The sequence below is a fragment of the Piliocolobus tephrosceles genome, chromosome 6 (assembly GCF_002776525.5).
Source record: "Piliocolobus tephrosceles isolate RC106 chromosome 6, ASM277652v3, whole genome shotgun sequence".
Classification (NCBI taxonomy): domain Eukaryota; kingdom Metazoa; phylum Chordata; class Mammalia; order Primates; family Cercopithecidae; genus Piliocolobus; species Piliocolobus tephrosceles.
In genome coordinates, this window is record NC_045439.1 from 94,575,678 (window position 1) to 94,603,498 (window position 27,821).

At 46.0% G+C, this 27,821-nt stretch overlaps 2 protein-coding genes across 19 annotated transcripts in view; both read left to right on the forward strand.

The window, feature by feature from the left end:
• The window catches only part of CPEB1 (cytoplasmic polyadenylation element binding protein 1), a 101,095-nt gene extending 79,684 nt beyond the window's left edge, over window positions 1-21,411 (forward strand). For 11 of the 18 annotated variants that reach the window (XM_026448323.2, XM_026448324.2, XM_026448327.2 and 8 more), the window contains 9 exons: window positions 6,904-7,130; window positions 8,754-9,006; window positions 10,884-10,997; window positions 11,322-11,411; window positions 12,263-12,399; window positions 15,188-15,386; window positions 17,351-17,445; window positions 18,071-18,151; window positions 19,935-21,411. In XM_026448323.2, the coding sequence (XP_026304108.1) occupies window positions 6,904-7,130; window positions 8,754-9,006; window positions 10,884-10,997; window positions 11,322-11,411; window positions 12,263-12,399; window positions 15,188-15,386; window positions 17,351-17,445; window positions 18,071-18,151; window positions 19,935-20,045 (1,307 nt within the window). In that variant the 3' untranslated portion in view covers window positions 20,046-21,411. Of the gene's footprint in view, window positions 1-6,903; window positions 7,131-8,753; window positions 9,007-10,883; window positions 10,998-11,321; window positions 11,427-12,262; window positions 12,400-15,187; window positions 15,387-17,350; window positions 17,446-18,070; window positions 18,152-19,934 lie in introns of all 18 variants that reach the window. The other 7 variants (XM_026448319.2, XM_026448320.2, XM_023187185.1 and 4 more) reach the window with 5 other exon arrangements.
• A 2,528-nt stretch (window positions 21,412-23,939) lies between these two features.
• On the forward strand, window positions 23,940-27,785 carry RPS17 (ribosomal protein S17). Its single transcript, XM_023187179.1, has 5 exons — window positions 23,940-24,086; window positions 24,384-24,535; window positions 25,523-25,628; window positions 26,145-26,210; window positions 27,657-27,785. The coding sequence occupies exons 1-5, from the start codon at window positions 24,084-24,086 to the stop codon at window positions 27,735-27,737; spliced, it is 408 nt and encodes a 135-aa protein (XP_023042947.1). The 5' UTR covers window positions 23,940-24,083; the 3' UTR covers window positions 27,738-27,785.
• Window positions 27,786-27,821: the final 36 nt, after the last annotated feature.

Consider the following 27,821-nt stretch of genomic DNA (forward strand, 5'->3'; position numbering starts at 1 on the left):
GGTATATAATTCAGTGAGACACTCTTCCTTGCTCCTGTACTTGAATGTAGGAGTGTATTGCAGTGGCCCTAAAGATTCCAGTAGAGTCTGGGGAGGATTGATTAGGACAGAGTGATTTCCACCCTGCCCCTCAAGCAGAGGAGCTTTCTTCAACCTTTTTCTCTTTGAAGAAATTAAGACTCAGGGAAGAAGTACTGTCGCAGATGTAATGTGGTGAGTCACTGTGGTTTTCTAAACCTCTGTTTTGGTGATGGGCTGGGTAGGGATGAGTTAAAGTTTATTCCCTTAAATCTGTATTACACTCTTTAAGTCAACATTGTGTCCTTAGGCTGGGCGCAGTGGCTCACGCCTATAATTCCAGCACTTTGGGAGGCCGAGGTGGACAGTTCACAAGGTCAGGAGATCGAGACCATCCTGACTAACACGGTGAAACCCCATCTCTACTAAAAATACAAAAAAAAAAAAAAAATTAGCCGAGCGTGGTGGCAGTTGCCTGTAGTCCCAGCTGCTCGGGAAGCTGAGGCAGGAGAATGGCGTGAACCCAGGAGGCAGAGCTTGCAGTGAGCTGAGATCACGCCACTGCACTCCAGCCTGGGCAACAGAGCGAGACTGTCTCAAAAAAACAAAACAAAACAAAAAAAAACCATTGTGTCCTTAAATTGAATATCCTTGATAGAAAAGGGTAGAGCCTCAGGGAGCATACTGGCTCTATGGAATACGTACTCTCTATCTTTCAGTAGAATTCAGCAGTCTTTCACCTGCTTTTTGCCAGATGTTGAGCTAATTGCTATTGGAGTAGGGTGGTAAAGATGGATCTTGGTATGCTTGGTTGAGAAGGCACAACTTTTTACACATGTGGGCCTGCAAATATCTGTGCAGATTTTTTGAGACTTTAAAAAGTATGTTTAAAGGAAGATTATTTCTTCTAATAGAGACTCCAAAAGTATTCAATTACTATCTTATCCTCTGGGATCCTTGTTCCTATTACTTGTGCTTGATTTCCCTTTGCTGATTAGATAAGTTACCTTGAAAGAGGCAAAGACAGTCAAATGGGAATTGACTTCTGTTCTTTCCTATCATTTAAAAAAAATGGAAATAATTTCAAATTTATAGAAGTTACACAAATAAAATTATACAAAGAATATTTGTATTCCTTTTTATCCAGAACTTCCTATTGTTGGTGTTCATTTTACCCCATTTGCTTTATCATTTGCGCATTCTCTCTCCATATAGCAATACATAATTGTTTTCTGAATCATTAAGAGGAGAGATAATTGGCCCAGGCACGGTGGCTCACACCTGTGATCTGAGCACTTTGGGAGGCTGAGGCAGGAGGATTATTTGAGCCCAGGAGTTCAAGACCAGCCTGGGAAACACAGTGAGATCCTGCCTCTACAAAAAAAAAAAAAAAAAAAGAAAAGAAAAGAAAAATTAGCCAGACATGGTGACATGCTGCTAGCTACTTGGGAGGCTGAGATGGCAGGTTGAGACTGCAGTGAGCTGTAATTGTGCACCTGCGCAGTAGCTTGGGTTACAGAGGGAGACCCTTGCTCAAAAAAAAAGAATAGCAATGATCTTACATACATTCGTACGTAACAAAACAGTTAACTTTAGTCAATTTAAAGTTGATACACTACTTTGATTAAACTGTCATTCATATTCCAATTTTGTCAAGTGACACAGTGATGTCCTTAAATCCTTAATAACATTTTTCTCTTTGTGCTCTAAGTAGGCCCTTGCTCCTTTTGGTTTTGCTCAGTATGAGCTTACAAAGTCCCTTGGGTTGTCTTGAATGTTTTTCACAATGATCAGCTTGTTTTGGCTATCACTTTTCCTGAAACTGATAATCCTTACCACTCTTTTTTTATACTCTTACTCGTTCTTGGTTACTCTGTCTGTCTTGCCTCTCTGTATTGTCCTCCACTCCTACCCAGAGTTTTCAGAGAGTAAATGTCCTATGTAGCCATGTTGATTTATCTGATGCCTTTTTTTTTTCTCTTAAGTATATTTACCATTTTAGTGTGAGAACTATATTTAAATTATAACCTCTAGTCTTTTTTTTTTGAGACAGGATTTTGCCCTGTTGCCCAGCCTGGAGTGCAATGGCCTGATCATGGCTCACTGCAGCCTCAACCTCCTAGGCTCAAGTGATCCTCCTGTCTCAGCCTCCTGAGTAACTGGGACTGTCAGTACATGCCATAATGCCTGTCTGATTTATTTTTTTAGAGACAGGCCTTGCTGTGTTGCCCAGGGTGGTCTTGAACTCCTGACCTCAAGCAGTCCTCCTGCCTCAGTCCCCCAAGGTGCTGGTATTACAGGCATGAATCACTGCACTCGGCCATAACCTCCAGTCTTTAAGTCAGAGGAAATAATTATATATGAAAGATGTTTGGGTGTGATAAGGCAATTGATTAGGAATCTGAAGTAGCAAGCCTTGGGTTTGTATGGGTCAGTGCTTCTCAAACTTAATGTGTATACACATCTCCTGGGGATCTTTTAAAAATGCAGATTCTGATTCAGGTCTGGGGTGGGACCCAAAATGCATTTTTAATGAGTTCCTGTAGTGGCAAGGCCCTAGATAAGATTTAAGACCCTAATACTCTAGGTCCTAAAGCAGGGACTTCTGGTAGGCAAGATCACTAGTCTGTAGTTGATGGTCTTACAGGATTCAGACAAAGGAAAGGTGCTGAGGAACGTGAAGACAAACAGATGTGGAGTTCTAAAGATTAAAAAAAAAAAAGTAGCTAGTGAATGGTACTTGGAGTGGGAAAGAATCCAGTCTCTGTCACTCATTAGCTGTTACTTTACAGACTGACTGCCCCAAGTCTTGGTTTCCTTTTGTTAGGATACAGTAATAATAGCCACTTCTTAGGATTTGGTGAAGACTGTTTACCTAAAGTGCTTCTAACACAGTGTTTGGCACATCACATGCTAGACGTTCAGTAAGTTGTTAGAAGCTTAACTGAACCTGGTCCAGATTGCAGAACAGATGAATGATCATGAACTGTGAGCACTTAAGGAAGTAGAGTTCGTTAGTGACCAACTTGGGTTGTCATGCCATTTTCTACTTAGGCAGGTTTATTGCTAGATTAGAGGATCACTACAGAGATAATTCCTAGTTTTGGTACAGGAATTTGACAAAGCCTCAAGATATCTTTGTAGGCACAGTAGAGAACTTTCAAGTTGGTGGAGGCAGATGGGTTTGTGGCTGGTGAAACAGGTGTACCAACACAATAGTGAATACAAATTGATGTGAATGAGAAAAGGGCTCTGTAGTGCTTACCATGTTGCTTTTTTGACTCTTTCCAAAATACCTTTTAGAAAAAACCTTGGGTGAGGACAGTTACCAGAGCCCATATTTGCCATCTTTGGTGTTTTCAGACACAAGCCTTTGGGGCAGCATCCCTTCTTGAGTATTTTTTCTGGCATTCTGCTTTATGCTGTTTCCCCCTTGACAACTCTCAGAGTTCTCTGCTGTGCCACTTGAAACTCCCCTTTTCCTGGGTTAACAAACTGGCCTCCTCCTTGTTACTGGTGCTTTAACTGAAGACTTTTCCTTTAAGATGCTGCTATGCCAAGTAGAGCCTACTCATTGTCCCATGTCTCTGAAAATCTCAGTGTTTAACTCCAGGCCCAGTTATCACCATAGGTCTTTTTAGTGTCCACATGAATGACTTACTTAATATTTCAAACTTCCCACATTCTAAGTCAGCCGTGTCTAGTTCCATACTCTGGACCTTGACATCCTCAGAGCTCTTAATCTTCACTGTCCCACCTCTTCGTGTTTATCTCGTCTGCCACCCTCATTCTTCTTACCAGCCTATTGAAAACACTGATTTTCCATTTATTTGCTCCCAATCTATTGACTTTGTTCTGTCTTTAGCCTATAATGCACAACCCATTCTTCATTTCCTTTGTTGCTGTTATCATCAACTCTGTTGTCCCATTTATTCCTTCATACCCCATTGGGGGAACAAAATCATAGCTCTGGATGGCTCCAGTGTCCATCCAGGTATCTGAGCTCTGCTGGAGAAAATCCTTTAAGTCCAACTTAGTTTTCTCTTTGCTAGGCGCTGGTTCCTACTGGTACTTTTCCTTAGTTTCCCTGGTCAGCCTTCTTTGCTATCCACACAATAGCTCTGCAGATGGCCTTTTCTGTGTCTCTCAGTTACCCTTAAGATAAAATCAAGCTGGGTGCAGTGGCTCATGCCTGTAATCCTAGGACTTTGTGAGGCTGAGACAAGAGGATTGCTTGAGCTCAGGTGTTTGAGACCAGGCTGGGCAACATAGTGAGACCCTACCTCTACTAAAAATTTTTAAAACATCAACCGGATGTGGTAGATATTACATGCCTGTAGTCCCAGCTGTTCTAGAGGCTGAGATGGAAAGATTGCTTGAGCCCAGGAAGATTGAGGTTGAAGTGAGCCACTGCACTCCAGCCTGGGGAACAGAACTAGGCCCTGTCTCAAAAAAACAAATGACAATAAGATAAAATGAAAACTATTTAACTTAGTTGTCAGTATTCTCTGTGATTTGAATTGTTACCTCACTGTTCATCCTAACTTGTTTTTGTGAAATGTGGAAAAGGATGAGGCCCTCTGGGGCATTGGTACCACTTTTAAGACTGATGCATATGATCTGTTGATTTTTCACAGTGCCTCTTTGCCAGTCTTTGCAGCATTAGGGTGGAACCTTGCATAAAATCTTCTCATATTCTGCCTTCTTAGGGCATGGACTCTACAGACTTTGGTTTTGGATTTCTTTCAGGCAGGAGTTTGTCAAGGAATTTATTTTTATTTTTTAGACAAGAGTCTTGCTCTGTTGCCCAGGCTGGAGTGCAGTGGTACAATCTCGGCTCACTGCAACCTCTGCCTCCTGGGTTCAAGCAATTCTTGTGCCTCAGCTTCCCGAGCAGCTGGGATTATAGGCGTGCACCACCACGCCTGGCTAATTTTTGTATTTTTTTCGTAGAGATGGGGTTTCGCCATGTTAGGCAGGCTGGTTTCAAACTCCTGACCTCAGGTGATCCACCTGCCTCAGCCTCCCAAAGTTCTGGGATTACAGGAGTGAGCCACCACACCCAGCCAAAGGATTATTTGAGAAGTTTGTCAAGGATTATTTCTGATGGTTATCAATCCAAGCATTTTGAGACACTTAGTTTTAGCATACAGTTAAATGCTAGAGCTTTGAAAACTGCTTCAAAAGGCAATTTCAAAGTTAGGAATGTTTCCTTGAAAAGCAAAATGCTAAATTAACTCCTTGGTGGATGTGATGTGGCTCCACCCCACCCACATCCCACAACATACATATTAGACTGGCTAGATATAAAAAGACTGACCAAACGAGGTGTTGGCCAGGTTGTAGAGGCACCGAAACTCTCATCACTGCTGGTGGGAATGTAAAATGGTATAGTTCCATCTACTTGGAAAACAGTACTATAGCAGTCTCTTTAAAAATTAAAGCTATTTTTACCACAAAATAGTAACTAGATAAATAGATATATCTATAGTTTCCCCTGTGTTAAATGTTAAGAATACACCTACCATGTCTTATCCAAAAGGGGAGGTCATATACCTAAGGGAGAGTGGGCTGGTCTGATCCCATATTAACAGATTTTTGGGATCTTGTGCATATATTCCATCAGTGGCATGTGTGTCTGGTACCCTGAAAGCATGCATTGATTTTGATTTCAGTCTTGAGAGGTTTATTCCTGCTTCTTGGGACTCCAGCTCCAGACAAGCATTCAAACTGACTTAGAGGCCTGGGAGGAAGTCAGCTCTGGGTGACCTGTGTTTCATTTCATTGCTAGTCAGGGCTGAAGTGGGGCCAATCAGAGCCAGTTATTGAGCACTTACACATATTATTTTGGTTTTACCTCAGCCATTTTGAGGTGAATGTTCTCATTCTTCAGATGAAAAAAAAAAAAAAAAACCCTTCAAATTAAGTCTTCTTTCCTAGATTTAGCACACCCATAGCTCCATGCCAAAGCCCTTTTATTCCTCATCCTCATAGATAGAGAGTGTGCTTTGCTTAGGTTCCCCAAGGCCAAGTGTGGAAAATGTTGCTCTTTTTTTTTTATGTTTCATGTTTAAATATTTATTATGTGCTGGGTGCTACTGTGCTGAGCTCTTTCCATCTGGTATCTGATTATTGAGCTGTCCTAACAATGTTATGAAATAGTTGATACTCCACCCTAGATGCCAGTGAGAAAATAGAGGGTCAGAGAAGCTAAGTGAGCTTCCCAGAGCTCACAGACATATACAAGAGGTGTCAGACACAGGACTTGATCCCAAGCTTGTCTTAAGTCAAAGAATGGGCATGCCATTCTGCTTCCATCCTAAACATTTCAAGTTCAGGGGTACATTGAAGAGAATCTGTATATGTTAGAAGTTTGCATAAGTGAACCTCTCACATGAGGTGGTATGCTTATGCTATACCAGATTTCTGGGGTGTGGCCTGAAATTCTATATTATAGCATTAGAAAGGTGGGAATTCTTCTAATAAACAAATTGGCAGCAGTAAAGATGAAGTATGGTTTGGGATTTCTGACTGTGCTGTAGGCGTATCCAGGCATTAATAGCAGCTGTGACCAGGGTCCCCAGTGACAGTTTCCCAAATGCTGGCATTGATCTTTAAGCCTGGGTAGTAGAACCCAGCAGTTTTGCTGCTACTGTAACAGCAGGAACTCTGGTCTTCAGTCAGCCTGTAACTTCCTCTAACAGGGCCCTTGTGGCCAGGTCTCAGAGCTGGATATATAATCTGTTCATTATATTGTGTTTTGCTGGCATGCTTTTAGTGGTCTTGCCTTTGGTATCTCTTGTTGGGTGGCTGTAGGAGAAGAAAGAGGCTGTTGGCTGCAAAGAAAACTAAGAGGTCATGAGGTTTCCTTTTTTGTCCTCCTAGTACTGAGCATGCTCCATAACCCACTGGGAAATGTCCTAGGAAAACCCCCCTTGAGCTTCCTGCCTCTGGATCCCCTTGGGTCTGACTTGGTGGACAAGTTTCCGGCACCCTCAGTTAGAGGATCACGCCTGGACACCCGGCCCATCCTGGACTCTCGATCTAGCAGCCCCTCTGACTCAGACACCAGTGGCTTCAGCTCTGGATCAGATCATCTCTCAGATTTGATTGTATGTAACTCATTTGGGAGAGGGGGGTTGTGGGTGGAGTTGCCTGTGTGTGTCCAAGGGGAAGGAGGGTACAATATCTATGGGATGCCTGTCCCCTGGAATGCAGGCTGGGAGATGGGATGAGGGGAGGAGTGGAGACCATTGTGGACATTTGTAGAGTTCTCATCCTTAACAGAAAAGAGGATGCTTTGAAGACCCATTGAGCAATACATTTCAGGACCTGAGCTCAGGACTCTCATTTTACTAGTTACTCCAAGAGTACTGGAAAACACTTAATTTCAAAAGTAAATGTGAGGGCCTTAGCAGTGTTCTGTTTCTTTACCTACACGGGATGCTTGCTTTAGCCCTTAAACTGTGTCATTTATGTACTTTGATGTATGATATCTCAAAAAATTTTAAAGTAGTAATTACGCAGAGATAGGATTTTAATCCAGATCTGACTGACTATGGCTCCTATATTTTTTCCACTGACCCATGTCAGCTTTTAATTCACGCCATGATGAATCTATGAAACATTGCCTCAGTTAATTTTTGCATTTCACGTTCCTTATCTATAGCCATGTATGATGTGTGTGGTCTTCATGCTAAGTGGAGTTGGCAAATGAATTAGAATAGGTAGGGGATATTATAGATAGATTAGTACAGATAATATAGATGGGGGATAGTAGAAGTAAATACAGGTGGGATTAGCAGTAAGAAATTAACCCCAAAATAAGAATACAGTTTCAGATGCCTTATAAGCCTTTTTTTTTTTTTTTGCCAAATCTCCGAAGCTGAATGTGCAGTGAATAGAATGGCTTATTTTCCCACATTCTTCTCTTCCCCATACCCAGGACTGGCAGCATTGGTTGTGATCGCCTGTCAGCCTGTCCTAGAATGTGGAAGTTGGCGTTGGTGTTCTCACTGCCCATTGCTTTTATCTGTTAAGGCTGCTTTTCTAAAAGGACAGTCACATGCGGGTCTCTTTGCTTCTCTGGGCTGCAGTTACCTCTTCTGTAAAATGGGGTCAGATACAGTGCTGGTAGTTCTATGTTACTTAGATTGGACTCAGTCTTGAAAATTTATCTCATGACTGATTAATATTTGGGGATTTTGAAATGTTCTGTCAACGAGTTATTCTGATAATGTATCATTTCACACATGTAAATAGAATTTAAAGGTTTGACACAGCTTATAGTGTTCTGATACATTTATATAACACAGAGCTGTTACAGCATTTTTGGCATTCGACTTTTTTGAATCTGACCAAAGAAAACAAAAAATATGAAGAAGCTACATCTTAATTTTTGTTTATGGTTCTGAAAACTTGGAAAGTATATATGTAACAGGAAGAGTATGGGTCAGTGAGATGTACCTTGTTCCCTAAATAGAATATGATAAATGCATTTTAAGTGGCTATAAAGACTGGCAATATGGAAAAATTGTTGAATGAGGAGAGAAGGAGAATTTGTTTTAAATTATAGTCTAACTAGAACTAATCAAAACTGCTCAGGAAGAAAGTCTAAAAGAATATATATCAAATGCTAAATGTCTGTTGGATGTTTTTAATAATTTTTATAATGTGATTATTACTTTATAACAAAACTGTCCCTTAAAACCCTGTCTTCCTTTTTCCTCCCCTAGTCAAGCCTTCGCATTTCCCCACCTCTGCCCTTCCTGTCTCTGACAGGGGGTGGTCCCAGAGACCCTTTAAAGATGGGGGTAGGGTCTCGGATGGACCAAGAGCAAGCTGCTCTTGCTGCAGTCACTCCCTCCCCAACCAGTGCTTCAAAGAGATGGCCAGGAGCTTCTGTGTGGCCATCCTGGGACCTCCTCGAAGCTCCCAAAGACCCCTTCAGCATAGAGAGAGAGGCCAGGCTGCACCGACAAGCTGCAGGTGAGTGTGCCTTGAGCATGTGTGGGGCCTTCACCTTGAGCATGTGTGGGGCCTGAGGCCTCATTCTAGGAGCAGAGAGGAAGTGACCTTAGTTCACACGCTTGTGAACTGTCTAGAAGAGGCTTGGTTGCACGGTGAAGTCTCCAGATCTGCAAAGAATTATCTTTCTGTGGAGTAAATGCTAATGGGAACAAACTCAGGAATTTCTTGAGGCTGAGTGGAGAGGAAAGAGGCAGATAATCTGGCACATGCATGTGCCACAGCACAAGGGGCTGGCTCTGTCTCTCACTTGTGCCCTTCCATGGAGACTGGCTGTGTGCTGCTCTTGCTTTTACTTCTTCCACGGGTGGATGTCCTCAAAAGAAACTCTGGAAGGGATGTCCAGAATTTTGTCTACCCTCTCCACATTCTAATTCAAAGACGGTCAGACACAACTCATGCTGGAGCTTTCTTCCCCGAGGCTTTCTGATTGGTACACTCACGGATGCACTGGGGAAGGAGGGGTCCATTTGTCAACCTCTAAGGTAAGGAATGTCACCAAATGTCCTGGTCTCTTAGGAATCCTTAAGGTTCTGACATTTAAATTATCTTAGGCTGGCCTTGGTAGCTCAACACTTAAGCAGAGGCAGCAGGATGGCTTGAGCCCAGGAGTTGCCCAACCTGGGAAACATAGCGAGACCCCATCTCTATGTATTTTAAAAGGTTTAAAAAATAAATTATCTTAAGTATGTATTAAGTTTGTTTTTCACCTTTGTCTAGTACCGCTCCAGGGAGATGTTCATTAACCACTGGCTCTTCTGAGGTCTTGAGTTAGTGTTAGTTTCTCCATTCCATTTGTTTCTGTGTATCTGTTTGCTCACAGAGTTGGGCTGGATCTCATTCTTCTCTGATAGTGCTGTGCCCTGTTCACCTAATGATTTTGGCAGCCCATCTTAGTACTTTTTCTGGTGCCATTGTTTTCATATGAAATGACATTACCATGCTTTTGGAGGAGACCATTATATTCTGTTTTTGTCGTAAAAGATTGCTGACATTGCCCAGTTTCTTGCTGTAGCAACACCTTGGGCCTATTCCTTTTAGGAAATGTCCTTCCACATCTTTGTCCTGAATGAAAATGATAGTTCCTTTCATTGGCTGTCTGCCTCTTTGCTGAAAGAGGAGGGTGAAATAAATGGGCAAGAACTAGCTAGTCCTCACTAAGGTCAGTCTCTGATTTGGAAAGGTATAAACAGTGGGGACAGGATTGAAGACTGATTATCTTACCATGTTGACATCAAGGAAGGCCCATTGTCTGTTTGGGTGCTATAGAGATGAGTCTGGCTTGGAACAGTTGTGACATTATTGTCTTACTGGGTTGCTAGTGCTGGTTTTTATTGGCAGTGTCCTAACTTCTGTGATTAATGAGTTCAGAGCCAAGACAGGGAAACAGAATAGAATGTTTCTCATTTGAACACTGGGGAGAAGGCCCATTTGTACCAGTAAGCCTGTAAGATGTTGTATTGCTCTGTTTATTTTCAAGTAATTATGAATTAGTAGTACTGTAAGCAATAACAAGATAAAACTGCTTTGTGGTTAGCATATTAGTTGAATGTTTGAAAATAACATGGGGTGTAAATTTTTACCCTACACATCTGGTTTGGCATTCCTTTCAATTTTAGTGGGGACAGAATTAGCAAAGTAGGATTATCATACTTGACTGAGTGGATTGGTGAGACATAGGTTTCTTGCTTTTCAGAATAATCATGGATATTCTCTCAGGCATCTGGGCAAGGATTGTGGCCAGTCAGGTTCTTACTGGACAAGTTTACCCCAGGGAAGAGTGGTGGCTTTGCTGATTTTCTAACCTCCCCTGTTTATCTCTTTGCCGTCTACCAAAGCTGTGAATGAAGCCACCTGTACCTGGAGTGGCCAGCTTCCTCCCCGGAACTATAAGAACCCCATCTACTCTTGCAAGGTGTTTCTAGGAGGTGTTCCTTGGGATATTACAGAAGGTGAGCTGTGTCTAAGACCTCCTGCTTTAAGAGTAGAAGGGTGGGGCATGTCTTTCAGGAGCATGAAACTTGGAATTGAGGCCAGGGGCTGAATCTCCTGCCTGAGCTCAGGGGTATCACATGAATGTCTGAGGGGAGAGGTACATTTCATAGACCCCCATAGTGCTCCTATGTTGGGAGCTTACACTGGAGATCAGCATCCATTTCTGAGTTGTTTGTCAGTGGGGATGAGCCAGGAAGGAGAACGCTGGTGATTCTGTGTTTGCGTCTTTACTGGGAAGGATAGTTCCTCAGCTTCTGCCATTGTTTTCTGTCTCTTTGCAGCTGGATTAGTTAACACCTTCCGTGTTTTTGGCTCTTTGAGTGTGGAGTGGCCTGGTAAGGATGGCAAGCACCCCCGGTGTCCTCCCAAAGGTAATATGCCTAAAGGTAATAAAGACATGGTAGGAGCTTTTTTTTCCCTTCCCTAGAACATAACTGCACCTGTGGGTGCTGGGATGTCACAGCTGCATGTTGGTAACATGGTGGGCACTCCAGGGCACAGACCTGTCATCTGTCAGCACTTTCTCTTCAACCTAACACGTCCCTCTATTTCTTCTGAGCTAATGTTCCATCTGTCCAGACTTACACAGCAGTGGGAGCTGCCTCTGAAACCCCTTCCTTGTACACTTCTCTCTAAACCTGAACCCAAGCAGCACCTTTCCTCTCAAAATAAGGCGTTTGAAAAGCTTTCCCTTGCCTGCCTGTCCTGCCCAGTTACGTTGTTGCCTGACCTAATTCTGAAGTCCCTTTGGAGTTGGCAGGAAAGAGGACCAAGCATCTAATTCCTCACTGGTCTGAAATGAGATCCCTTCCCTGTAGAAAGGAGCAGCTGCTATTTTCACCCTGCTCCATCTTCATTGAACTGAACTAATGGTTTAAGTAGGCGTTTAAAGCAATAACTGCCATCTTTCCTGCCCCCAGGAAAGCCTGGCTCTGCTGACCTGAACATGCTGTGTGTTCTGGCATAGAGAGCTGTGGTAATGGTGGGATCTCTCTGTCTCAGCTTGCCAGTCCTTTCCTTCACCAGGGTGGGAGGGAGGCCTACAACCCTGGGCATCTGCATAGCAAATGCTTCCACTCAACAAGACTTTTCAGGAGTAAAACAAAAATGTATCTTATACACAAGGCCTTCTTTCTTGGAAGAAACTCCCTGCTGCAAAGCCAAGGCTGAGGAGTGGCCACCTAAGGGATATTAATGCGATTTTTCCTCTCATTGGGAATAGGGTATGTGTATCTGGTCTTCGAACTGGAGAAGTCTGTCCGAGCCTTGCTTCAGGCTTGCTCTCATGACCCGCTGAGCCCAGATGGCCTGAGTGAATATTATTTCAAGATGTCCAGCCGAAGGATGCGCTGCAAGGAGGTGAGTTAGCGTGATGTCCTTTCTAGATGAAAGTTCTTGGCATATTGAGGCACTGGATTTTCTTGGGGTAGGTGGATAGGCAGGCTGCAGCAAGGAGTATTCCTGCTGAGGCAAGAAGGCTCTTCTTCCACAATAAAATAGCAGGATTCTCTCAATTACATAAAAAAGAAAAGAAAGCAACCTTTGGGCCTTAATGGGGTGTGTGCATGCACACATGCGCATGCCTGCCCATGGTAATCAAACTGTCTCCCAGCCTTTGCTCTACTCTTCTTTCTTGTAGCCAACACTTTAGTTTCAAACCTCTTGTCTTAGAATTGAAATTGAGAACAGCAAACTTCTCTGCTTGTACTTAACTGATAAACCTACAGCTGTTTTTCCCTGGTCCTGCCCTTCCTGTGCCTTCTTACCTCCCAGTCTGTGGGGGTGAATTCCTCTTTAGCCCACACCCACCTGTGGGTCACTTCTTCATTCTCATTTGGGGCTTTATTTAGTTTTGTGGGTTTTCCCCATAAGATTCTCTCTTCCTACGTCTTTTCTAATATCAGCCTTATGTATCCTTGGCAGCATGGGTCTCTAACGAGTTTATCTCACCTGGGGATATCATTGCACATTCTTGGGCCTTATCCCAGACTTACTGAATCACTCTGGGTGGAATTTAGGGATCTCCAGCTGAACAAAGATCCCCAAGTGGATCTAGTGGATAGTGTTTGAGAATCACTTGTCAAAGCAAGTTTTGAGCTCCGGAATCAGTGTGGTGTTAAAATCAGATTCAAGAGCACACAACTTTTGTGACACAGGACTAGATATTTAATATCTCTGAAACTTTGTTTCCTCTTCTCTTCTATAAAATGGGAAACTAAAATGCCTATTTTAGTAAAAAGATCAGTGATTGCCAGGGGTTTAGCATGAAGGGATGAATCAGTGAAACTGTTCTGTATATGGTGGATACATGTCATTATACTTTGGTTCAAACCCATAGAATGTAAAACAAACACCCAAGAGTGAACCCTGATGTAAACCATGGACTTTGGGTGGTGATGATGTGTCAGTATAAACAAATGTTCCACTTGCATGCGGGATCCTGATAGTGGAGAAGTCACACAAGTGTGGGGGCAGAGAGTATTTGGGAAATCCCTGTACTTTCTGCTCAGATTTGCTGTGAACCTTAAAGCTTCTCTAAAAACAATCTATAGGGTAAGAGGGGAAATGCCTATTTCATTGGGATGGTCACATTAGATTTAAAATAAATCCATGTAACAAAGCTGGCTCTTGTTCTGCGTTATTGAGACGGTAGGCTCGTCCTCTGGCTACCAACAGTGACCCACAGCTTCTCTACCTTCTCTGCTTCCTTACTGTGTGGAGCTTGTGTAGTCATCTCGCCTTAGTAAATGTTCTAGGACTTACTTAACATGCTCCTTCCTCCCCTCCTGCTTTCACAACCAGAGATGGCCATATGCATATCACAAAGCCCCTCCCCTTCCTCAGTGCCCCTGTTGACACCATCCTGTCTCCCATTCCCTCCTCATCACCTACAGGGATTTAATCTTTCTTTGATTCACTGGCTATAGGCTGATGCGGTTCTCCTTCCTCTCTGACTTTTCTTTTTCCTTTGTGTTCCCCTCCCCACCAGCACCAGTATAGCCAATCTTTGACTCCCTCCTATCTTCTTTTCTAGTTCAGATAAATGACTCACTTTTGTGGCTCCTCTCATCTTTAGACCCAGATTCACCTTTCTAGCCTCATGTCCTACCTGAGCCCCACCTTCCTGTGGTACCCTCCTTCAGGATGTCCTGTAATCCCAAACCCTTTTGTAGGCAAAATGGGCTTTTGCATCTTCCAGTGAAATTGGCTCCCCTCTCGTAACTTCTGCCAGGTCCTCTCATCCCAAGACTGTGTAGGCCCAGCATCTACCAGGCCTGATTCTTCCTTGCTTGCCCATCCTGCTTATGCCATCTGAGTACTGCAGACTCTCTGTTGAAGAATCTCTTTGGTCTTGGCCTGTTCTCTGCTCATTGCCACCAGCCTTGTCCAAGTCTTAATCACTTGTCCTTTGAAAGTACTGTTTTTGCCTCCTTGCTGGTTTCTGCCTCAGATCTCTTCCTGCTTCAAGACATATTTTTAGATCTTCACTTCATTCTGGAGTTCTCCACTTGCTCTACCAGGTTTTGTTCCAGGGTCAGGAGATTCAGAGGCAAAGGACATGGTCAGCCCCAGCCCTTCAAGACTCCAGGGATCTTGTATGTGACTTTCTACCCAGCCTCTCTTCAGTCATTTCCACTGCTCTGGGCACAAACTCTCTGAAGCCTAGGTTGGGCCAGTAACCATCTCATACAGATATCATAAGCACTCCCATCCCTCTGTCCTTTAGGATCCTAGCCTTTAATTTCTCTGTGAGTCCTTCCTTTCTTGAGGACTTCAGATTATGCTCTTTTCATCAGTGTCCACAGCCCTTTGTTGGAACCTCACAGTTGGAAGTTGAAATAGAATGCTGGGCTCCTAGGTTTGGTCATGTGGTACTTTTTTGCTTACTCTCCAGCATGAGTGAGTACTGTGTCCACCTGTACCATTCTGGACACATGGACTCAGTAAAATTCAACTCCAGTTGGGGTGGCGTAAGGGTGGTTTATTGGATGTCTGTGTGCCTGAGACTGGGCAACAACACCTTTTTACCCCTGTAAGGGCCTTAGCAGCCCAGCTTCAGTATCTCCAGAGCATGTGCCTTGCCATGCAAGTGCCTCTCTCTCTGTGGCTCTCTGCCAGGGCTGATACACCTTTGGGTGGTTTTCAGGTGCAGGTGATCCCCTGGGTATTAGCCGACAGTAACTTTGTCCGGAGCCCATCTCAGAGGCTTGACCCCAGCAGGACAGTGTTTGTCGGTGCTCTGCATGGAATGCTAAATGCTGAGGCCCTGGCAGCCGTCTTGAACGACCTATTTGGTGGAGTGGTGTATGCCGGGATTGACACAGATAAGCACAAGTATCCCATTGGTAAGTGTCCCACTTCTGTGTGCTAAAGCTTGGTTGGCCCCTGGGAGTAGACCAAGATTGTGATACTTCCCCATGGGAGTGAGGAGAGAGGCCTGACCCAGGTCTGCAGATCAGCATATACCAGCACCATAATATCTTTTTCTAGACAAGTCACGAGTACTGGCCCTTCTGTATCTAGCCCTCTACCCACCATCTCCCATGCAGTGGGAGAAAAAAGAGTTGGAGACTACAAGAGGTGATAAGAAGTGAGAGTGAGGTGTAGGAACTTTGTTGGAAGCTTAGAGTTTACAGCCAAACCAGTTTGGAACAGACAACAGGTATTCATGAAAAGGCTGCAATTCTCTGTACTTGCCCGGTTTCTTTTATTAAAAGTTCTTGAAAAGCTCTGGCATTATCTAAGGTCAGAGACCAGGTCAGGCTGGAGGAGGACTTTCTGAGTGAGTCAGGCAACAGAGTGTGGCCTGTGCTTCCCTAACTCAGAAGTCTGTGGGCTTAACCACTAGGTTTTGATCAGCTCCTCTGAGAAAGGAGGTCAGTTCACCAGTCCTGGCAAAATGTCAATGATGGGGTATGGAGGTGGAGCAGAGCCTGAACTCTGTGATTAAGATGTGGCTAACCCACCTCCCCAAATGCTTAGTCTTCACACCCACACTGAATCTGGTCAGGAAGGAGCACCGTGTACTTACCAATGCTGTGCAGCAGATTGAGAACAAGGACTTCAGAAGCTGCAGGAGCGGAGGAGGCACTTGGCAGGATGGGGCTTCTTCCAGCTCTCTTAATAGGTCTCCAGAGTGCCACCAGGCTAGGAGAGGTTCAGTTCAACTGCTGGGCTTACCTTGCCCTTCAGACAAGTGTTCTATCTGCATCTTGGCTTCTACTCTGAAACCTTTAACCCTACCTATGCTTCTGCCTGCACTGAAGGAGTCCCTTCCCCTTCCCCTTCCCATCCCTTCCCTTCCCATCCCATCCCATCTTGATCTGCAAATTCTTCCCCCATTCCTGAATGGTTTGCACTAACATGATCTCCACTGTCAAATATGGTATGAATATGGTAGCCACCAGCTAAATGTGGCCCCATTGAGTTTTGGAAACATGGCTATTGTCACATTTGGAAATAATATTTTTAATATATAGGGTTAAATAAAAAAAAAATTTTTTTTTTTTTGAGATGGAGTCTCACTCTGTTGCTGTGCTGGAGTGCAGTGGTGCGATCTCGGCTCACTGCAGCCTCTGCCTCCTGGGTTCAAGTGATTCTCCTGCCTCAGCCTCCTGAGTAGCTGGGACTACAGGCGTCTGCCCCCATGCTCAGCTAATTTTTGTATTTTTAGTGGAGACGGGGTTTCACCATGTTGGCCAGGATGTTCTCCATCTCTTGACCTCATGATCTGCCCACCTTGGCCTCCCAAAGTGCTGGGATTACAGGCGTGAGCCATCGTGCCCGGCCAATAAAATATATTATTAAAATTAATGTCACCACTGTTTAAAATGTCAATGTGATGACTAGAAAATTTAAAATTACGTAAGGGCTGGCCATGATGGCTTATGGCTATAATCCCAGCACTTCGGGAGGCTGAGGCAGGAGAATCACTTGAGTGATCACGGATCATTTGAGTCCAGGAGTTCCAGACCAGCCTGGACAATATGGTGAAACCCTGGCTCTACAAAAAATACAAAATTAGCCAGGTGTGGTGGCTCATGCCTGTAGTCCCAGCTACTTGGGAGGCTGAGGCAGGAGGATTGTTTGATCCCGGGATGCAGAGGTTGCAGTGAGCTGAGATCACAACATTATATTCCAGCCTGGGTGACAGAGGGAGACCCTGTCTCGAAAAATAAATAAAGTAACATCGTAACTCACATTATATTTCTGTTGGACAGCACTGGTACCATAAAGGGTTTCCTGCATTTTAAAAGAGTAGCATTTGGGAGAATTTGGTTAGAAGGGAAGCTTGTGTCTGTTGTCCTAGGATCTGGTCGTGTGACTTTCAATAACCAGCGGAGTTACCTGAAAGCAGTCAGCGCTGCTTTTGTGGAGATCAAAACCACCAAGTTCACAAAGAAGGTGAGTTGGCTGGTTTATGCCCTTACTCTGGGGTATATGAGAGGGGTTTGGGCAGTTACTACCCAGGGCAGGCCTGAGACCTGAAGCTGTGTTTGTGCTGGGTGTGTTTAGGGAAGTGAGCCAAACTCCTGAGAATTAACATTGAGGTTAGGGTTTGGGAGTGGGCTTGGTCTTTGTACGCCCAGGAGGAAGGGAACTGGGACTGTTGAGCCTCTTTAGTGTATAGGGTGCCTTCCCTCACTGTAGTATTTCTCTGGCATTGCTAAGTAGCCTGACTTCCCATTTTCCAACCTTTCGGGAATCCTCTGAACACCTGCCCATATTGCTAATTGATAGAGGGCTGAGGTACAGTTTGCCAAGAGGACCAGGCATATTAAGGTGTGTGGTTGCCTGAATCCCAGAGGCATCCAGCCTGACTCTGCATGGTGTAGGAGTCTGCTCTCTAGAACCCCTTTCTGTGCTTCAGGCCCATAATTCTCTGCAAGCCTCCTTTAAAACAGGCAAATAACCTGCATTCCGATATCCCGCATTCCTGTGTGTGGCCAATAATATGCACTTCTTCTATAGCCTATTGAGCCTCCTGGTAAGAAGAGCCACTTCATCATCTTATTTTGCTTTTGTGCAGGTTCAGATTGACCCCTACCTAGAAGATTCTCTGTGTCATATCTGCAGTTCTCAGCCTGGTCCTTTCTTCTGTCGAGATCAGGTGGGTCCAATGTCTGTGAAGTCCCTGCCCTCAATTAAAAATTGTTTGCTGGGTGTGGTGGTTCACACCTGTAATCCCAGCACTTTGGGAGGCTGAGGCGGGCGGATCCTGAGGTCAGGAGTTTGAGACCAGCCTGGCCAACATGGTGAAACCCCGTCTCTACTAAAAATACAAAAATTAGCCTGGCATGGTGGTGTGTGCCTGTAATCCCAGCTACTCAGGAGGCTGAGGCAGGTGAATAGCTTGAACCCAGGAGGCGGAGGTTGCAGTGAGCCGAGATCACGCCACTGCACTTCAGTCTAGGGCAGAGCGAGACTCCGTGTCAAAAAAAAAAAAATTTTTTTTACGCCAACTTCATGACATTATTGAATGTTGGAGTTCCGAGGTACCTTGTGGTGTCTGAGAGCATAGAGGAGGCAGCAGTAATGTTTGCTGAAGGTCAAACCGGGGACACACTTTAGATAGCTTTATCCAGAACTCTTAAGAAAATATGTTGAATTGAGTCTTTATACTTTGGCCTTTTTCTTGCCTGGGATGTTGCTATGCAGTATGCCACTATTGCTGAGAGGTGGTTTTATAGATGATAGAAGCCTGACTGGGTGTGATCAGCAGTACGTAGAAGCCAGGCTCAGCTGCTCTAACCCTGAGGCCTTCTAAGCTGATTTTTTCTCTACTCAAGGGCTTCCTCCTCCTTTGCATCTGAACTTCTGGACGACTTTGATATTTGCACCCGGGCTGTACCCAGCACCCGGGCTGTACCCACAGGTGTCAGTGACAGGCAGAAAGCAGCGAGGTGGCTTTCTATTGAATGTTCCTGGGTGATGGAATGTGGATCTGGATGTGTTTGGCAGTGCTTCTCAAACCTTAATTACAGACACATCACCTGAGGATCTTAGATTCTGATTCGGTGGATTTGGGGCGGACCCTGAGATTCCATGTTTCCAACAAGTATCCAAGTGGTGTCAGTGCTGCTAGTCAGCATCATCCTTTGACAGGTGTTAGGGGAAGTTTGGAACCTCTTAGGACACCAGCAACAGTCCATCCATGCTTAGTGGGTGCTTTTTAAATTTTATTTAACATTTTTTTGCAGTAATGCCATTGCTCAGATTTGGAGTCTCCCTGTATGTGGTTAAACCGAGGCTCTCAAATGAGAGTTTGAAGTTAAGTTTGGATTGTTAGCTAAAGCCTGAGAACGAGTATCTCTCTGATCAGGCTCATCTACCAGGCTTTTATGGATCTGGATCTTTCACAGATAATCTCCATAGTCAGATAATTGCTCAGAGATTAGTGGCTTGCCTGAGGTTACACAGCAACCCAGAGATGGGACTAGACTGAGAAACAAACCCAGTCACCTCTCCTCACTTAATGGGAAGAAAGCAGGATGTTGCCTAGCATTAGAATTTGTAGTCAGTGTCTTTATACATTCTCCATGTTAGCAACCATATGATACAACTACTTTGTAGGAGGTGAGAAGGGCAGGGGAATAGGAGAGCAGCTGTCATAGTTAGAGGAGATAAGAGAAACTAGATTGGTCTCTGTACACACTAGGAGCCCAACGTGTTTAAGTAAGGGGACCTGTAACAAGGATGGCGGGTTTGCCATAGTTAATCAGGCTTCTGTGTTGGGGTGAGAGTGCTTCTAGGGACCATCTCTTCTAATCCATAGAGGCCATCGGGAATCTCCCACCCCTTCTCCAAACAGAACAAGCAGCTCATGCAACAGCTCCTGTGTCTGGTGCTGACACAGGCATTATGGCATCCTCCTTTTTGTTCCCCCAACCCAGGTCTGCTTCAAATACTTCTGCCGGAGCTGCTGGCACTGGCGGCACAGCATGGAGGGCCTGCGCCACCACAGCCCCCTGATGCGGAACCAGAAGAACCGAGATTCCAGCTAGAGGAGCTGGCCTTGCCCAGTGGCCTGTGGCGCCTGAAGCTGGCAGGTCAGGCAAGCAGCCTGCACCACCCTGCCATTGGCGGCCAGGGAGCTGGCTTCCCGAGGACAAGGGAAAATTGTAGTCACCTTTGCACTTGCTGAATCTGTCTTTGTTTCTGCACTAATTAATGCACATTGAGTTTTGTCGGGTTTTGTTTTCAGGGGGTATGCCAGGGGCAAGGACCCTCTGGCTTACCCTCCAAGCGACTCTGTAGTTTTCCCAGATTTTAGTTCCTCATTTTGCAGATGAAAAGCGGGGAAAAAAAAAAAGAACTACGTGTCCAGAAGGTATTGAGGTATTTACACGGATGCCTACACCTAGGTTTATTTATTAAAAGCGCTTTTTTACATTCCTTGCAATACTGATGGTGATGATGCGCAGGTCTCATTGGTTTCATTCTTGCAGTTGCCATACAGTGCCTTTCCATTTATTTAACCCCCACCTGAACGGCATAAACTGAGTGTTCAGCTGGTGTTTTTTACTGTAAACAATAAGGAGACTTTGCTCTTCATTTAAACCAAAATCATATTTCATATTTTACGCTCGAGGGTTTTTACCGGTTCCTTTTTACACTCCTTAAAACAGTTTTTAAGTCGTTTGGAACAAGATATTTTTTCTTTCCTGGCAGCTTTTAACATTATAGCCAATTTGTGTCTGGGGGACTGCTGGTCACTGTTTCTCACAGTTGCAAATCAAGGCATTTGCAACCAAGAAAAAAAAAATGTTTTTGTTTTATTTGAAACTGGACCGGATAAACGGTGTTTGAACGGCTGCTGTATATAGTTTTAAATGGTTTATTGCACCTCCTTAAGTTGCACTTATGTGGGGGGGTGGGGTTGATAGAAGTTTTTAATCACAAAGTCACAGGACTTTTTTCTTTTGTAACTGAGCTAAAAAGGGCTGCTTTTCAGTGGGGGCAGATGAAGGCTCACAGGAGCCCTTTCTCTTAGAGGGGACAAGTACCCTTCCCTTATATCTTTAATTTGAGGAATGTATGAGATAACAGTTGCAGTTGACTGAAATGCTACTGGAATTTGAAAACTTGACTTTTTTCTTTCCTTTTTTTTTTTTTTGAAAAAGAAAACACAAAAACTACTTGCCCCTCCTAGGGAAGCTGTGTGCCAAAGAACCAGTGTCATAACCCCTCCCTCCTGCTGAGCTGATGTTGCATTGTTGCATATCCCAGCTACTCTGTGGGTTTTGTGAAGCTGTGTGTGAAGTCTCTACCTCATTGTAGTATATGCAGGCAAGACTGCACTCTCCTACAGATGTGTGGAGTAAGCTGTGGTGTAGTTTTTTTGGCACATAATAAACACGTTGCAGCAGAGTTCTGGTTTTGTCTCTATGTTTGAGGTCTGGGAGCAGGGGGCTAACGGGGAGTAAGGGAGTAATGGTGCAGCCGTAGCTTGTTTCCTTGGATTTCTATGATGGGATCCCGGCCCAGGATAATAGTGGGACCATATGGGAGACCTGCCCTGTGAGTACTTCTTGGTCCTTTCCATCATCAAATACATTTTGGACATGCCTCTCCAGTGGGTGGGTGCTTCTAGCCCAAATATAAAAAGTCCTCACATCTAAGCTTCTCAGGGGTCCTCACAGCCTCCAGGCCCAGCCTGGAGAATGCTGGAGGCACAGCTGCTCATGGGCCAGGAGAAGCCACTTGTTCTCAGCTTCTCCTGCAAGCCTTGGTCTATTACTTCTTCAGAGGCTGCTCATCCTCTTGTACCCACCTATGATGACCCAGTTCCTTTCTGAGAGGGAGTGATTTGGTTTTTGCTGTTCAGAGAGCCCTATCAATTGAACTTTTTCAGAGCTCACAGGATCTGTGGCAAGGTCTAACTTTTTTTTTTTTCCCCAGTCGAGTTGGCCCGGGCCCAGCTGTTGGACTGATTCTTCGGGAACCTCCAACTTAGTCTGAGGTGGAGGGAACCCTGCATACTGAAGCTGGCTCTTGTGAGAGAGGTGCTAGAACTATTGGGCAAGGTGGGGGAGTCTCCTCACAAAATGAGAGGCCTGGCCGGGCACGGTGGCTCAGGCCTATAATCCCAGCACTTTGGGAGGCCAAGATGGGCAGATTACGAGGTCAGGATTTTGAGACCAGCCTGGCCAACATGGTGAAACCCCGTCTCTATTGAAAATACAAAAAATTAGCCGGGTGTGGTGGCAGGCGCTTGTAATCGCAGCTATTTGGGAGGCTGAGGCAGGAGAATCACTTGAACCCGGGAGGCAGAGGTTGCAGTGAGCCCTGACCATACCACTGCACTCCAGCCTGGGCAATAGAGTGAGACTCCATCTCAAAAAATAAATTTAAAACAAAAGGGGAGGCCAGACTGGGTCCAGTGGCTCACGCTTATAATCTCAGCACTGTGGGAGGCTGAGGCAAGAGGATTGCTTGAGCCCTAGGGGTTTGAGACCAGCCTGAGCAACACAGGGAGACCCCCATCTCTACAAAAAAAAAAAAAAAATAGCCGGGCATGGTGGTGTGTGCTTGTAGTTCCAGCTACTGGGGAGGCTGAGGCAGGAGGATCATGTGAGCCCAGGAAATTGAGGCTGCAGTGAGCTGTTAACTGTGTCACGTCACTGAAGCCTGGGCAACTGAGCAAGACCAACTGAAAAAAAAAGGCTGGCCGGGTGCAATGGCTCACACCTGTAATACCAGCACTTTGGGAGGACGAGGGCGGGTGGATCACCTGAGGTCGGAAGTTGGAGACCAGCCTAGCCAAAATGGCGAAACCCCGGCTCTACTAAAAAAGTATACAAAAATTAGCCGGGCGTCGTGGCGCACGCCTGTAATCCCAGCTACTTGGGAGGCTGACGTTGCAGTGAGCTGACATCACGCCACTGCACTCCAGCGTGGGCGACAGCAAGACTATGTCTCAAAACAAACAAACAAACCCCTGATCTTTCACTTCGGGCCTGACAGCAGCTTGATTGGAAGTTTGCTCCCGCAATTCTGAGATTCTGGCCTTTTATTTTGTCCCAGTGCTACTTTTGGTGCCAGGGTTTCCTGCCCTTCAGGTTTCCATCCCCAATCGAGAGTCCGACTGGAGTACCCAAGGTGCGTTGAGGAATGAGGCACAGCCTTGGGCTGCTTAACTCATCCAGCCTGGCCAGCTCAGCCTTCCCCCTATCAGGTAGGGGCCTAGGACTGCTGTCAGCCCAGGGAGCAGAATTGGAAGAAGGGGCAGCCTGAATTGGTAGCTTCGGAAGGCCCTGGTTTGGGGATGGGTATGGCAGGAACAGCCTGAAGATGGTGGATGGAGAAGGTGCCTGAGGTGTTGGGAGTTCTGCAGGTGAGCTGGGCCCTTCACGTCAATACAGTAGGAATTAGCTAAACAAAATGACCATTACTGTCATGGAGCTCACCCCTAGTTGAGAAAAATAAGCCGAGTCACACGGCAAGTGCTAGGAAATATAAGCAGGGATAGTGAGGGAGTTATTTTACCTAAGTCTGAAGGGAAAGCCCTCTGATAAGGAAACATTGGAGCAAAGGCCCAGAAGAAATGAAGTATGTCTCTCCCAGCCGCACCCTGTCTCTACCTGCCAAGTCTCTGGCCAGCGGAGTGGGTGGGGACCCTGGGCGGCCGTCATCCCGCACTTCCTCATTGTTCCGCGGCCCTGGATCGCCTTCCTTTCTCGGTCCTCCCGAGGACCGGATGCCTCTCCTCTCCCTGGCGTGTGTGGAAGAGATGGACCGCTCCTACGCTAGAGCACAGCAGACGGGCGGTCCCATTAAAAATCAGATGAGGGAGAGAAGCGAGCCCAAGTCAACCAAGGGGGAGCGGGGAGCGGAAAGGGAGGAGCCGTCGGGGGCGGGACACACCCCGCCCACCGGAGGGGGCGCGCCGCCGCCGCTCCCGCCCCACTCCGCCAGGGGGCGCCGTGTGGCTCCCGAGTAGGCTCAGCGCGCCCGGTACCGGCGGAAGCGGCTTTCTGGCCTAAGCTTTAATAGGCCTCGCCTGTCCTTCCTGTTTCCTCTTTTACCAAGGACCCGCCAACATGGTAGGTGTTTTGGGTCGAGGCCGCCATCCTCCACAATCTTCTTCCATCTGCAGCTTCCCGCGGTCTTCAGCCCACCAAAAGAGGCCCTGGGCCGGGCGGGCTCGGAGCCCTGTCAGGCTGGAGCGCAGCGGGAAGGCAGCTTCCGCATTGAGCTCGGCGTCCGGCACTGCCCAGCCGGGCCCCTTCTCCGGCTCAGCGCAGCCGGCGGTCCCCAACCACACCCGCCGGGGCTCGGTGCGGCACTCTTCCCAAAAGGTTGCGCTGGCTCGTGAGTGATCCTGTGCTCTCCACCCGCAGGGCCGCGTTCGCACCAAAACCGTGAAGAAGGCGGCCCGGGTCATCATAGAGAAGTACTACACGCGCCTGGGCAACGACTTCCACACGAACAAGCGCGTGTGCGAGGAGATCGCCATTATCCCCAGCAAGAAGCTCCGCAACAAGATAGCAGGGTGAGTCGGGGCTTCCTCGGCCTCCGGGGCCCCGCAGCCTGTTTATGTGCCCTGCCGCCCTCCGACTCTGTAAGAGACGGTACTGTGGTGGTTTCGTTAGCCTGAGACTCCCTGGTGTCCCGGAGGAGGGCTAGAGCTCTGCGTGTGCAGGATTTCCGTTGTGAACTTAGGCTTGTGTCATGACTGGCCGCGGTGACACTGGGTTGGAGGTAGCCACCATCAGACCTCTTGCCTTGTAGCTACGTTGCTTTTAGGTGTCAGTTTTCTTTTCTTCTTTTTTTTTTTCTTTTATTCTTTTGAGACGGAATCTTGCCCTGGCGCTCAGGCTAGAGCAGTGGGGCGATCTCAGCCCACTGCAACCTCCGCCTCCCGGGTTCAAGCGATTCTCCTGCGTCAGCCTTCCGAGTAGCTGGGATCACAGGCACGTGCCACCACGCCCGCCTAATTTTTGTGTTTTTAGTAGAGACGGGTTTCACCGTGTTGGCCAGGCCGGTCTCTAACTCCTGACCTCAAGCGATCCGCCTTCCCCGGCCTCCCAGATTGTTGGGATTACAGGCGTGAGCCACCGTGCTCGGCTAGGTGTCAACTTCTAATGCGTTCTTCACAGTTGCAGTTACTGTTCGAGAGATTTATAGGAATATGGCCTGGAAGAATAGTGCCAAAGTCAACGTATTAATTGCCAAATTATGTGAATTTGAAATTGGAAGAAAGAAAATGAAGGCTGTGAAGGGTCGTGAAACTGCGGGGCGGGGCGGGGGAGGGGGAGTTGATCACTATGAAGGAGAGTTTGAATAGAGTGTGAGAAACCAAAGGGAAGGAATGCGCAGGCCTGTGGAGGTTCTATGTGTGGGAGGTCCCACGATAGTCCTCTCCCTTCTCACTGTGGAAAAGAACTAAAGCGGGTATTTATATATCCACATGTGCTGAGTACCAGGTGGGAGTTGATTTGTTTTCTCACGGTTCTCTTTGGCTATGCGTGCTTTGTAGCTATGTCACCCATCTGATGAAGCGGATTCAGAGAGGCCCTGTAAGAGGTATCTCCATCAAGCTGCAGGAGGAGGAGAGAGAAAGGAGAGACAATTACGTTCCTGAGGTAAACTTTCTGGATATTTGGGCTTCTGGCTAATCCTCGAATGTTAAAGCTGTGGGTTCCGGCTTCCAAAGGGACCTCAGCTGGATCTGAGACCTTTTATCCATACATTTCCTAACCAGCTGTAGGTGCCCATAGCCCCCTATCAGTTTCTTAGCCTCCATTCTGCTCTTTTGGAACTAGTTTAGTCCGTATTTCATGGGAGCCCTTAATAATGTTGATTTGATGACTGCTATCGTGGCATTTGGGTTTTTCATTTGCCCCTAATATGATGTTCCTTGGTGTAAACACAGACTTCAAGTGTTCTGAATACTGAATAGACGTATTGAGGGCATGGGAAGGTAAGACCAGAAGAACAGGTCATTGGGGTCTGTAATACTATAGAGACTGCTTGCCTTGTGAGAGGAATGCTGTTCTTGTGCAACCCTTCTTCATATTTAAGAACCTGGGGAAAAGAGGAGGAGAGGTGAGTGATAATCTCATTGATTGGTATTTTGAGCCTATCTCGTTTACTTCTAGGTCTCAGCCCTGGATCAGGAGATAATTGAAGTAGATCCTGACACTAAGGAAATGCTGAAGCTTTTGGTAAGTGTTTGCTGGATTCCTAAAGTGCTATTTTCCTGGTCAAAAACCATCAGTAGGTCTTACTATCCAAGGTCACCCAGCTAGTAAGTGGGAGAGTTGAGAATCCCATCTAAACTTCTAGCCACTAAATTGGACTGCTTTCATAATGGGTGTAGCGAAAGTTGTGTGCATTGAGTTTGCTCGCCTCAGGATCATGATTCCCAAATCTAGTGGCTTCCAGGATACCTTTTCTTTCTTGGCTGCTTCTGTTCTTGGTCTTATGGCTGGCTTAGGTTGCCGCTTTGTGTCAGCCCTGGCTCTCTTCATTCTGCCTGCTTTTCTTCTGTGATGGTATTCCTTTGGTGTCTCCATGCTAACCACTCAGAAATGAGCTTTGGTCCATTTCCAGGTACATACAAGGCACTACTTAGGGTATCACTATTCAGGGTATCTTCATTGCACTTTGATGTTTCTTCTGTAGCTTAATCTTAGGCCTTTTGCATACTTGGGTGAAAGCATGGGCTTCAAAAATCCATTGGGCAGTTGGTGATTTTGAACAACTTCATTTTTCCTATTTTTATGGTCATTAAATGTTTAAGGCACTCAAAAAGGTAATTAGCAAAATGAACTCCCACGTACTTTCCCAGCTTCAGAAAAACATCACCAGTACAGCTGCAGCCTGCTGTGGGTCTTTTCCTCCTGAAATAACCACTGCGCTGAATGCAGCTTTTTTGTTGAAACTAAAATGGGTTTCTGAGGACCAAATAGGACATGAGGTTCCAGGTACAAGGCTTCTTGCCCTGCCCACCAGCCTGAGCTTGTGCGAGGGCAGGGTCTGCTCTTGCCTCCCTCCCTTCTGCTTGGTGCCTTGTGTACTTGGGCCCTTCACAAATGTTGATTAGATTAGTAATAGCTCTTACCTGAGGCTGGTCCTGCAAAGCAAGTGGCACTGTGTATGCTCAAAGGGACAGAGTTTTGTCTTAGAGGACATTTGGCAATGTCCAGACACATTGTTTTGGTTCTCATAGCAAGGGGATACCTGCTAACTTCTAATGGATAGAGGCCAAGGATGTTGCTAAACTTTCTGTGATGCACAGGACAGCTCCCTGTAACAAAGAATGTCCAGCTCAGGATGTCTGCATTACCAAGATGGAGAAATGGTGTTTTTGAGTGATAGGAAGGGGTTGTGAAAACAGAAAAAAGGTATGGTACATTGGGTAAAAGTCATAGAGTTGTAAGTGGGGATACCACACGGTCAGGTGTGTGTTGAAGGAAGATCACACTGGAAAAGTGGGAGGCATTGAGGCCCTTGTTGGCTCTTAGAGTAAAGGGGTCTTTCAGGTAGCCTCTGGACCTCCTTGAGAATGCTGTGGCTCTAGGGACAGGGAGAAGGCCCTCTGTTTTCTTTTGCGGCCCACCCACAGATCTCACCAGTAACTGCTCACTGAATCCATTTTCTCGTTCCAGGACTTCGGCAGTCTGTCCAACCTGCAGGTCACTCAGCCTACAGTTGGGATGAATTTCAAAACGCCTCGGGGACCTGTTTGAATTTTTTCTGCAGTGCTATATTATTTTCAATAAATCTGGGACAACAGCCTTGCCTGTGTCATCTTTGCAGTTGTGTGTGGGTAG